The following is a 12,334-nucleotide window of genomic DNA, read 5'->3' as shown; positions in this document are numbered from 1 at the left end:
AGCACTCAGGGATATTTGTTTTTAGGAGTGACGGGACTTGAGCGAAAGGTAGAGAGAGAGAACTGCATATAGAGAGATGCCTTTGCACAAACAGACTGGATAAATCATCAGAAGTTCCAAGTCTTGTATAGTATCACAAAATGGCATTGGAATGATTCTTTTGATCACAAATAAAATCTCTGTCTGCTACTGACTTGACTGAACTTAATTTATGTTGTATTTTTGTTGCAGCGAAGTCGGCTCTTCATTGCAAAGAAACATGATAGTGTAAAAAATCCTTTATCGATTTCTGCGAGATTAATGCTAGTCGTTGATCTTCTAGATGCCTGCTCTCGTCAAACTAGTCCATATGATCATGTCAACAAATAAAGACATAAGAACTGCATCCTGAGTCCTCAGTCATCCATCGTCTCACCACTCACCTCGCTTGTTTCCCCGTACAACCCCACAGCAAATCATCATCCAACAACTCGGGCTCCAAGCTTGATAGCAAAACAACTAATAGTTTTCATGGGGAGGATATGACCTCAGCGATTGAACATCGATACGTAGAGACGATCGTCCCCTTGGACCAGATCACTGGATACCGAGGATCGAGGTTCGGGTGCCAGAGGGGAGGGCCGTCACGAGGATGGGGGAAGACGGGGTTCTGGGTTGTTGATTTCGCTTGTTAGGTAAGTAAGTGCTCTGTACGTGGGCGGATTTTTTTTTTTTTTTTCGAGGATTACATCATATTTCTTTCAGCGAATGTCTGCTCCTGTCAATTTGGGCTGTAATTCCGAAACTGTGAAAGCAAATATCACTAAAGGTACCCTAGGGTTAAGTACGTGAAAATGATAAATCTTTCTAGTATCACGTTTTCCACTCACAAGCGGACCTCAACAACCGGCCGGAAAAGGGGCAACTCAGATTTAGTTGTCGCAAGGATCCGAGTTATTTACTTGGCGCGCCGCCCCATAATTCTCCCAAACCATCGAATTCCGGATCCATATTGGTTTTAACTGTACAGGCATCATCCGACGAACCTGCCTTATCCGTCTGACGTCAAAGCATATCTCGGATGAAAAGAAAGGCTTGGTATCGAAAGATATGCTTGCGAGGGCGGGAGACACAACAAAAAGGAAAAAGGGAACAGTAGTTTTAAACATGCCTTGTGCGAAGACCCTGGTGGCGCTCCTGGGGCTGCCTTGTTTCCTTGGTGAGTGGTCAATGGTGTTTCGTCAGGCGGGGGGAAGAGGATTTGTGCATGCATGCATTGTGCAGTGATGTTATGTTTAATCTCCGTGTATTGCTGGGATTTGGGGGTTCGAGATGCTGGGGTTGGGTGGTTTGAATTTTTGGAGTGTGAATGGAGGCATGGATGGATGAGGGGGGAAAAGTCTGGACTCTGGAGAGATGATGGGGAGGGATTGTTCCAAGGAAGAGGACATGTCAAATCCTGTGATGGGAGTTGTAAAGGAGGTCATGGGGATTAGGTTTATCCGTCGCATTTACGCATGCTAATAATGCTTGGAATTTTGGTGAGGTGAGTTTTGGTAGAGGTGCTGGTTGGATGGGGCTTGCAGGGCTTGATATTATAGGGATGGGATTGACAGTTGGACTGCTGGAGGCTTGAATGTCAGAACGAAGAATTGGAGCTTGACGGTGCTGGGAGTATTTGATGTGCTTGCGAATTTGCGATTGGCATAGTAGGGCGTTCGGAGCTGATGAGGATAACAAGAAGAGGATGCGGCTGTGGATATCCAGGGATGGCTTTCCATCTTTTAGTTGAGGCTGGTGACTATTATTTGGGATGGAATGGGCTTCCTCTCAGAGGCACTCCCTCGAAATCCCGAGAGGATGGATGTGGCTATCCTGTAAGGCGCTGACATACATCGTGAATAACTCCTTCTGATCGGAAGTGGTTAAGAAACTACTTCTTCCATTCCTTCCAGGTGCGTTGTACATTTGCTTAATCGAGCTGATATAGCTGCGATGACGGCGAAGTGTGCATGCTTTAATGGATTCTGTGCCTTGGAAATAGTCTGTTCGGTTGCATTGCGGTGTGGTAATAAGTACCTATCTTGTATTATCTTGACTGGATTATTACCTGCTTGCATAGCCAAAGAGTGAGAACACAAGGACCAAACGATAGAAATTGATGACTTGATGATTTGATAATCTACTAAGTGCCGGCTCGTTTCGACCAGGGCGAGTTAGACGATGCTTTATGCAAGGAGTGGAAGTATCTGATGTGAGATGAACATCGCAGGCAAGTAAGTCCAGCTACTGGCAGACGCTCACAGCGATCATGTTTCCGCCACAATTTCGATCAAACACACTATGCCCGTGATGTCTCTCTTCGATACATGCACATCTTTCTGACGTTTGTGCGAATGAGAAGCTCGAGGCGAAAATAGCAACGTTGCGGCTTCTTAGAGCTTAGATCTCGAGAAGCGTCAGCACAGCCTCACTAACGTGCATACAGTTCAGCGCTCGTCGTCGCCAATAATTGCGAGGCTCGACAGTCGTTGGGGATCACTGCAGCAGCCTACAGTATGAGAAGGTCTGTTGGCCGCCTAAACGCAGTTCCTGGATCTGATTCGGGCTTTTGGTGAGAGCTGCAAGAAACCAGTAGTCATCGTGGCGACACTTGGAGCACGCAGTACAGTAGTGTCGGTGCCGGCGAGGAGATCGCTCGTATGTTTGCCAGCTTGGCCATTACCAGCCTAGATAGCTTCTCGCGCGCTTCTTCAGCATCATCGTGGGCCATACTGTCCATACAACCGTGGCCCTAGTCCCGGATCATGAGCTTTCTTGGCCGTGCTTGTGGCCGTATTTGCCTCTAGCGCTCTTTAGTCCCTCCCTAGGTATCTTTTCATCTCATCGTCGCCTGTTTGGACAGACTCGTGTTTGGTCCGCTTTTGCTCGTGCGCTGCGCTGCGCTGCGCTGCGCTGCACTGCACTGCTCTGCTCTGCTCTGCTCAGGGTCCCAGACCCAGAGTCTTGTCTTGCCTTGGAAGTAGGATCCGATCCAACTTGAACAAAACTTCCTGCATCCCCCTCCATAATTGACTTGATTTCCTTGTCCTCCTCATACCTCTCAAGGAGTCTGAAAGGTGCAGCACAAACTATCAATTTGCTGTCGCGCGAAGCCTCTCACTATCGAACCATCATCGTCGCCGTCGCCGTCGCCGTCGCCAGCTGTCATTGTCGCGAACATCATTCCTTATTCGATCCTGCAAATCTGCCGTGGTCCCTCCGACGCCGCCCCAACTCGAAAATCTAATTTCGCTGCACGCACGAGCAGCCTGAGTTCCTGGGCATCCGCATTCCTCTGCCCAACCCTTCTCCTTCTCCTTCTCCTCTCCCCCTCCTCTCCCTCGCCTGTCTCACCTCATTTCAACTCAGCCGGGACCCGCCCAATCCATTCGCTGTGCGCTCGTGCTGCCCCCTTCCACTCGACTCGCACCTCGCCCTCGTGTCGCCCTCCCTCCACAGCGAACGAACGACTTTCATTTTCATCCTCATCCGACAACCTCACCTTCACCTTCAAACATTTCATCGTCGCTGTTGACGATCCATCCACGGTTCAGGGCAGAGGACGCATTCGCTTGCAGTTCACTCGGCCAATTCGTTCATCCCCCGAGTCCCCATTCACCCCATCCGGTCTTTTCTTTCCACCCCGTACCGTGTGAGCTGCCGCTTGGCGCCACTCACAAACCTTCGTCGCCCCAACCCCATCCACGAACAAACACAGAGCGGCTTCAACGCTCTTTCCAGACGCGAAACAGTCCCAGTACTGGCTTTCCGCTGCAGCAAACCTAGATCCAAACCTGAGGTACGATATGACGCGCCTCCAGACCGCTGCAATAATAGCAGATGGTCGCACCATGATTGTTCGTTCTGATTGCTGACATCCGCCATGTATAGACGTCCCCGGAAGCTCGTCTTCAGACAGTTCGCAATGGCTTCCAACTCTACTTCAAGTACGGATACCGGTGTGCCTCAGTCGACGCCTACCCAGGCGCCGCCGTCTTCGGCCACGAGCTTAGAACCTCAATCGTCGTCGAGTCCAATTGCTAACAGCAGTCCAACTTCAGTCCCTACTACGGAGCCGCCGACGACTTCCTCTATAATACTCCCTACAACTAGTTCATCCATCCCGACCACATCCTCGTCAATAGAAACCACTTCCTCAACCACATCATCGAGCATTCCCACGACCAGCTCAGCACCACCTACTACCTCTTCTGCCGCTCCTACAACCCCAACAACGACAAGCCCATCTCTCGCGCCGACGTCATTTACCATTACATCAACAAATTCCCAGGGTGTAACGGTGACAGTCATCCAGACATCTACCCAAACTCCACCCCAAAATACACGAACTAGCTCGTCAACGTCATCTGCGGCATCTTCGGCTAAAACTGCGGGACTGCAAGATCCGGGATCGAGTAGTAAAAGTAGTGGTCTAAGTAACTCGGGAACAATCGCTGTCGCTGTTGTTGTGCCTATTGTCGCAGTTGCTATTCTCATTGTTGCTGGTCTTTTCTTCTGGAGGAAACGCAAGGCACGTAAGGATGCGGAAGAGTTACGGAGGAAGGAGGTCGAGGAGTACGGCTACAACCCAAACAACGACCCGACTCTACCTGCTGTTGGCGGCGTAGGATCTTCTGGTCACGATGGTTCGTATGAAATGCGTGAAGACGGATCATCTGGATATCGCGGTTGGGGAACTACAGCCGTTGCTTCTTCTGGAAGAAAGGCATCGACAACAGTATCTGGTGGACAATCTGCTGGTGGTATTGGTATGGCATACTCGGAAGGTACATCGCCTACACATGGCCCAGTTTCTGACACCAGGTCAGATAATCCTCTGATGGACGGACGAGCAACATCACCCGAAGCCGAAGCATTAGGGGCCATGGGACCAGCTGCATCATCCAACAGAAATGGAGATATTAATCGTGGGCCTTCAAATGCGTCCTCATCATACAGCGCCGCTGCTCGATCGGACGGCTCTGGAGATGTGATGGCTGGCGGTGGTCAATACTATAACAACCAGTACGACACCGGCAACCCCTACAGCGGCGAAACACAATATGGAAGCCCACCAGGACGGGCAGAAATGCCTGCCCAGCCTGTCATCCGAGATGTGCAAGCTCGGCGCAACACCCGGATAGAAAATCCATCACACTTCCCACAACAAAGTGCCGGTATCTCACAGAACTTCTAAGCTGCACCACTCGTCTTCAAATCAACTAATACGGGACGAGCCACCACCGAATACGGCAGCACTGCATGGGAGGGAGCACTTTGTTTGTATCATACCATTTGGGAGGCGTTCACACATGTTCATGGACTCTTGAAATTTTCCTTTGTCATCACAACCTCGCGCACACACACACACACACACACACACACACACACACACACACTCGGCAAATTGGTCGGAGAAAGATACTACTTTGACGGGAAGGGAGAGCATCTATTGAGATAAGGTTGCAATTCAAGCACACAAAACATTTGACGGCTGGATTCGAGGCATGGTTCTTTTTGGCTTGGTACTCGCGAGAAGTTGGGAGCTTTGGTTTGCGCGGTGGAGGAAGAGAGACTTCGTCTACGAAAAGCTGAAGCGAAGAACGGATTACCTCGGTGCGAGGTGTTAAAGCAAGGGTAGATAGAATAGTAATTGGGGAGCTTTAATGATGATGTATGTTGTATGCATGTAGTTCAAAGCTGCTTGAACGAATGTGAGGTAGAACAAGTGTTCCAGACCTACTCCATGTTTCCACATGATCCTGTCCAAAAGACAGTCTACACCTTTTGTCAAATAAGTGCTATTCGTCCTGCTGTGCAAAAGAGCACCAGGAGGCACACGGCGCCTTCGGCTCTGAGAATCAGCATCTCATATTGTTTACTCGACAGCTCAACTCACCCAACCACTTACACATCCAACCCACCCCGTGCTGTTTCCCGCACCCCATTCCACTCCCATAGATCTCTCACCGTCCCAAGGTTAGTCGGAGTTACCTCCGAATAAATTGAGTTGCACACATCGACCGCCAAGCACGACGGTGTTGTGGTGATGCATGGTCCTGACTAACAGGCGTCATGAGGTACCTTTGTACTCAGCGACTTCGGATCTCTGATATCTCTTCTCCCAGCTATGCAGGACTTTGATTTCCAGACGTCTCTCCAGAATCAGGCAAGGTGGGAAGACTTCGTGCTGCTGCGATCCAGCAGTCTACAGCTGATTGATGCCTGGCGTCGCTGTCTGCGAGCCAGCTGGCTGATTGGACCTGCATGAGATGACAGAGTACTTTTGGCTATGACTTTGATGGGAAGCTTCCTCTTTCTGGTGAACGCGGAGTCGTGATATCGGTTTCGTCTCTCTGCGTGTGGAGATAGTCCGTCTTTGGATGTGGCAAAGAGAAGTCGAAGAGGGGAGCCAGTTTCTACTTTCCATTCCTGCGAGAAACCTCAACAATATTCTTTGGCATCAGAAGTTCCTGGACTCTTCTGCAGGATATTGTGTGGCAGAGCTTTGTGCTCTGAGTAGTTCTTCATCTGAGCTCTTCCGGGCTATTACTTCTTCTAGTGTCGAATCTTCGCTTTGGGTTCTTTTCGACTTCTCTTCGTCTCCTGTTTTGCTGTCTCCTATTTTGCTGTCTCCTATTTTGCTGTCATCTTCTCTGTCATTTGTCGTCGTATCTTATTGTCCACATTCGGAGTTCTAATCGCAACTCTCGAAGAGAAGTCCAGATGCTAGCTCTATCTCGGAATATCAGCCTTCACACAATTGTGAGATAAGAAGATTTAGTTTGGGTTGAAGGACCACCATGCTGTATTGCCTTAAACCGGTGAACAGCCACTTGTAAGCCTCCGAGCCGTATCATCATCAAGCCTCTCTCTCCCATCGTCTGACATTTTGTAACAATTCAAAGTCTAGATATTCCCGTATTTTTGAATCGTTGCCGGAGCAACCATTGCACAGCACTTTTTAGCTCACTCAAGTCGAGGCTAGACGAACCACATCTCATCTCGCCAGTGCGCGATGGCTTTACACTTTTCCCTTCCCATCAATGGACTGTGTTTTAGCTTCAAGTGAAGCGCTGCACACTGAGTGTGCCGCATCATCAGGCAAAGGACCGTCCCGTTTCCTCGGGATGAGGCTGTATCACGAACGCTGTGCAGCCATTCCTGCCGATCAGTCACTGTTGCTGCAGACTAATTCGGGAGTTTTCACATTGCTTCGGGGATTTGGGCACGCAATGTGAGATTTCGTGCAGCTAGGGCTAGATCGATGTCTCATTTGGGGATCCTTCGCATGCCTTGGGACTGGTGGGGGGAAGTCTAGGTCATAATTGTTATGGCAGTAGACGGCTTAGGAGGCCGTCCGGCTTGGTTATCCGACCGAAGAATGAACTTGCGCTTCTAGTCATCGACGGTCGATTCGTTTGTCGTCGGGACGAGTTTGTTTACTTTTGCATTTGATACATTGGTACATAAGAGCGGCAGAGGAGGGAGGGACGAAAGGAAGCCCACCGTCAAATACTCACTTTTCTGCACTCGATAGACCTACAGCAGCAGCAATGCGATATCACTGGAGGCTTTTTGTCTCCGTTCTCTCATTCTCATGTCTTCTAGGATATGGACAGTTTGTGTTAGGAGCCAGGATTCCAACTCGACAGGTGGAGGTTGCGAGACGAGGTGTTGATTCGGCGGTTGTGGATGTCCCCAAACTTGAGATATTCCAACAGTATGTATGCCCCAAAAGTGCTGACATGGTGAAAAGACAGTCAACTACGATCACGGTCCCGAAGAGCGAGCTGAGGAATCTGCTCTTGCAGATTCGGTTGCTGGAGTTGCAGTTGATAGATATTCTTCTGAATGACGGAACGGACACGGGCAATGGTAATCCAAGTGATATTGCTGTACCTACTTTCCTGACAGGAGTCATCTCATCTTCAGTCACAACAACCATTCCGCTTGCTTCTCTAAGCTCTGCAGTCGACTCGGCACTTTCTTCCCTTACCTCTGCGACTTCTCCTAGCTCGACAGTGGTCTCTCTTACGGACAGCAGCGAATCCCCTGCTGCAGTAAGAACGGTTCGAGTGACCAGGACAACAACGGCGACAACCATTACGATTACAGCGACTGCTATCTTCAATACAACGGCACAAAATGTGGCTGCTCCAAGCACCACAACGGCTCTTTTCTCAAACTCCACGAATACGACAACCGTGGCTGGGTTCAACACCACGACGTCTGTACCCGTGGGTTTGAGTTCGAGGCTTGCTGTGTCGATAACAACGACAGAGGCCTCGTCTGAAACTTCTGGTTTCCCGGAATTAAGTTCGACTTTCCTCGAAGTTACAATCTCTCAAGGATCCTCGGAAACGCCAAGCCCTTCAACGACATCGACACTGCCAGGAGGTGGATTCATTGAAGTCACCAGCACAGCGTCTCCAACAGCAGCACTCCCTGTGCCAACCGCGCCAGCAACAGACTACGCATTCAATGCTCTCTCCCAGAGTAATGTTGCAGTCTACTTTGGACAAACAGTGATCACCGGAACGACATCACTAGAAGCTCAATGTGCCGACCCCAACATCGACATTGCTATTCTTGCCTTTGTGATCTCCCAACTGGATGGCGGAATCTACCCTACGGTTAATTTCGGCGCTGCATGTGGAGGTCAGACGGAAGAAATGCTTGCTCAAGCTCCTGGACTCTTGTTCTGTCCTGAGTTAGCGGGCAATATTTCAACTTGTCAGAAAACCTATGGGAAGAAGGTGTTTTTGAGTGTTGGCGGTGCTACGAGCCAGATCTCATTCACTGGTGAGGATCAGGCTAGGAATTTTGGAGACGTGCTCTGGAATTTGTTTGGGCCACCGGGGAATGTCGATAGTGGCTTGAGACCTTTTGGGGAAGTGGAGGTTGATGGATTTGATATTGGTGAGTGCTCATGACCTTTTTCTTTATCGAGCACTTGTGAGGAGCACAGGGAGGAGAAGAGAGAAAGAAGAAGAAGGATCTTGTAGTCCGCACAGAACTTGATCCTGAGGGGAGGCTTGCGATTGAGCTCCCTGTGTCAAGTCCTCACCTTCTCCAATTGGAAGTGAGACTTCCAAGCGAGGAATGAGCCAGTGCTTGATTTGAGACAATTAAGTGCTTGGCTGGGAGACAAGAGCGATGTGTCACAACACAAGGTTGCTTCATGCATACCTAGGTACACTTCGTGGCAACCAGTTGGACAACGGCGCCAGCTCCCCAAAGTTTCCGCCTCGGACCAAATTTGACTGCTCCTTTTACAGCCGAGCGAGAGCAGCGATGAAGAAACTGACCTGTACACAGACAAAGAAGATCGTTTACCCTCGTACTTCGGCACCCTAGCCACCACACTCCGCTCACACTACGCCGCCAACACAGCAAAGAACTACTACCTCTCTTCTGCGCCACAATGCCCCTTCCCCGACGCCTCCACACCTCTCGATCTCATCCTTCTCTGTGATTTCGTCTGGGTGCAGTTCTACAACAATCCACCCTGCGAAATTGGCTCCAATGGCTTCGCAGACAGTGTCAACCAATGGAGCTCAGCGCTTGAAGCCTCTACCCTGGCAGTCAAAACACGGTTGTACATTGGGGCTCCGGCATTCTCAGAGGCGGGACCGAGTGCGTATGCTAATATTGGGAGTCCGGAGGGGATGGGTGATGTTGCGGCTGGGGTAAGAGAGTTAAGTCTGCCTAATATGGGAGGTGTTATGTTTTGGGATGGGCCGATGGGGAGGGCTAATGTGGGAGGTGGTCTGGACATTATTGCGTGGGCGAAGGATGGATTGGAGTGATGGGTGATGGGAAGCAATTGGTTGTGGTTACGAGATTACGAAATGACTTTAAGCATGTTGTGCTCAAAGATGCGAGAGAGCTTGACGACGATAATCGAATAATGGATGATGACTAGATGGAATGGCTTGAAGTATCCAGTTGAATTTACACTCAAACCTCTAGAATAGATACCCTTCTCTTGATAGCATTGGAGGACTACAGACACTAATTAAGTAATGTTTCAAAGAAAAAAACTGTTTGATGTTGACTTTGTGCATTGTGAAGATACTTGCGATTTGATGAAATCCCCAAATCCGTTGTGTGTGCTTCTTGAACACTCGTGCAACTATTTCTAAAGACAAGGTTCTTAGTCCCAGAGTTCGATTCCCAGGACTTGAAATCCTCCGTAATGCAAATATCGTCTTCGGCCCTTCCCGAGGTAATCGAGCAAAAATCGAAAGATTTTTTCGTCAAATATTTTGCCAAGGTGCAAGTACTTTTACATTCTCCAGCCACACTGTCCTGGAGGAATCCATCGATTCAGGCGCAGTGTTGACTGAAAGCCTGTAAGCGACCCCCTGAAAGCGTCGTCTCCGAATTAAGCGAACAACCCCATGCTTAACTCCCATTGAAACTTGTACCTGCAGATTGCTACCTAGAGCATATTTCCCTGACACTCGGTGACATATGGTCTAATAATCCTACAAACTCTCTGCTTGTGTGGGCTAGGTATATTGGCTGGACATGCTTCCTGGCTGAAGCCGAGGCACTGCAGTAGAACTTAATCAAGGCAATCGATGATATTACATCAATAATCTAGAAAGTTCAAGTTGATGTTTGTAATTAGAAAAAGAGATAGAAAACCTGAAAAGGGCTCATTCGAATCAGGCAAGGAGATGGGAAGATTGCAGATAATTGGGCTAGTGCGGAAAATTTTCATCAGGGGAAAGTATTGAAGTCCAGTGGTTCTCCCGCTGGCGATCCTTCTTGTGAACTGTATTCAGTATCAAGCATATAGTTTGCGAATAAATGGGAAGGGTTTCTTCTGAAGTACTTGCGACAATCTGCGAACGACAAGAGGCAGTTTATTCGCCTTGACATGTATGGAAAAGGTGATCTCGCCTCGAAAAGAGCAGTCATTATTAACTGAACATGATACTTAGTCATTGGCTGTTCTACTTCGCTGCAAGCCTTCAGGAAATTATCCATGTGCAAAGTTGCGATTTCCCACCTTACTAGTCATACTCGTGAGTTGGCATTAGGGTCATCAAACAAAAGAAGAACAGAATCCGAATCAATACTCATCTCGGCCTCTAAATTGAGGAGATTTAGCGACTAGAGATGACTCAAAGCTCAGGAGCAACACTCATCTTGGAAAAATTAAGTCTAAAATCAGTTCAACTCCCGTCAGAATAGACAACGATACAGCAGCATTTCCGAGCGCAGCTAATGCGACGAAGTACACCGGTTGCAATTCTCGCCGCGCGATCCGGAAGATTTCTCATCATTGTGCATCATTCTCATCTCCACACCCACAACCAAAAAGGTAAACACTCCGCTCACTCTCACACTGATCAACTCCAAAGCAGACGGAGAAGAAATTCCGGCGATAAAGACGTCGGCCCGCTCCTAGCTGGAAGACATCTTAATGTGGCCATTACACAACAGACTCATGATAATGACACAATGACTGTACCGAATAATTTCTAGATCCTGGCAACAGGTGTAGACCAAAGGAGCTGCAGCCGCAGCAAATCTCACCTCTCTCAATTGCCGAAACAAACAACTCTATACCCCGGCCGGTGTGACAAAGAACCTTCTCAAGTATGGCGTGCCAAGAACTTGTTTGTAAGTAAGTATTTCACAAGTGTATTTTTGGACCCCATTCTCACCTCACCTCATCTCATCCACGCTTCGGTTAATTGAACCGAAGCAGAGTCAATCATACCATACCACACCACACCACACCACACCACACCACCGTTAAGCATGCATGACAGACACGCGAGCGAGCGCCGAGTGGAGCCACACTTCAAGCACCTGAACTGTAATCACCGTCATTCCACAGTCCATATTCAAGATATGCAGAGCCACAAGTTAAGCGCCGGCACTATCAGATCTCGTCAGCTTGTATCCTGTTCGCTCGTCTGCGCCTGCTTGCGCTTGTTTTGGAATAGCAATCTATCCCTACCCGCGAGTTACGACAGTCATTTCGCCTCCTCTTGACCGGACCCCATGCGACCGTGGGGTCGCTTTGGGCTAGCTTTTCAAGTACGGTATTTTTCTGACAATTACTCTGTACCTAGAAAAGATGAGACTGGCTTCGGACCCCAACTTTGGAGGCGGCGGCAAGGTGGGTATTTTATGGTCACGACGAAAGAAAACCTCAATCTAATGGTTCTGATTTATTTAATGGACAAAATTGAAAGGATTTAAGGCTGTGGAGGATTAAGCCTCCACGTTTGCAATAAGGGTATTACCCCCCATCGTTCGCCGGCTCGTATATCATCTACATTCCTTG

At 48.9% G+C, this 12,334-nt stretch overlaps 2 protein-coding genes across 2 annotated transcripts; both read left to right on the top strand.

Annotated features, from left to right (window-relative positions):
- Window positions 1-3,904: 3,904 nt before the first annotated feature.
- Window positions 3,905-5,218, top strand: ONS95_003227 (uncharacterized protein; the record flags this gene model as incomplete). Its single annotated transcript, XM_058496524.1, has 1 exon — window positions 3,905-5,218. The coding sequence occupies one exon, from the start codon at window positions 3,905-3,907 to the stop codon at window positions 5,216-5,218; it is 1,314 nt and encodes a 437-aa protein (XP_058353775.1).
- Window positions 5,219-7,577: 2,359 nt separating this feature from the next.
- Window positions 7,578-9,833, top strand: ONS95_003226 (uncharacterized protein; the record flags this gene model as incomplete). Its single annotated transcript, XM_058496523.1, has 2 exons — window positions 7,578-8,943; window positions 9,343-9,833. 2 exons carry the CDS (start codon window positions 7,578-7,580, stop codon window positions 9,831-9,833), a joined length of 1,857 nt encoding a protein of 618 aa, XP_058353774.1.
- Between the last annotated feature and the right edge of the window lie 2,501 nt (window positions 9,834-12,334).

The sequence above is a fragment of the Cadophora gregata genome (genome assembly GCF_030347475.1).
Source record: "Cadophora gregata isolate MNR1 chromosome Unknown scaffold_12, whole genome shotgun sequence".
Lineage (NCBI taxonomy): Eukaryota > Fungi > Ascomycota > Leotiomycetes > Helotiales > Ploettnerulaceae > Cadophora > Cadophora gregata.
Note: the sequence above shows the minus strand (reverse complement) of the source record. Positions and strands in the feature narration are given on the sequence as shown.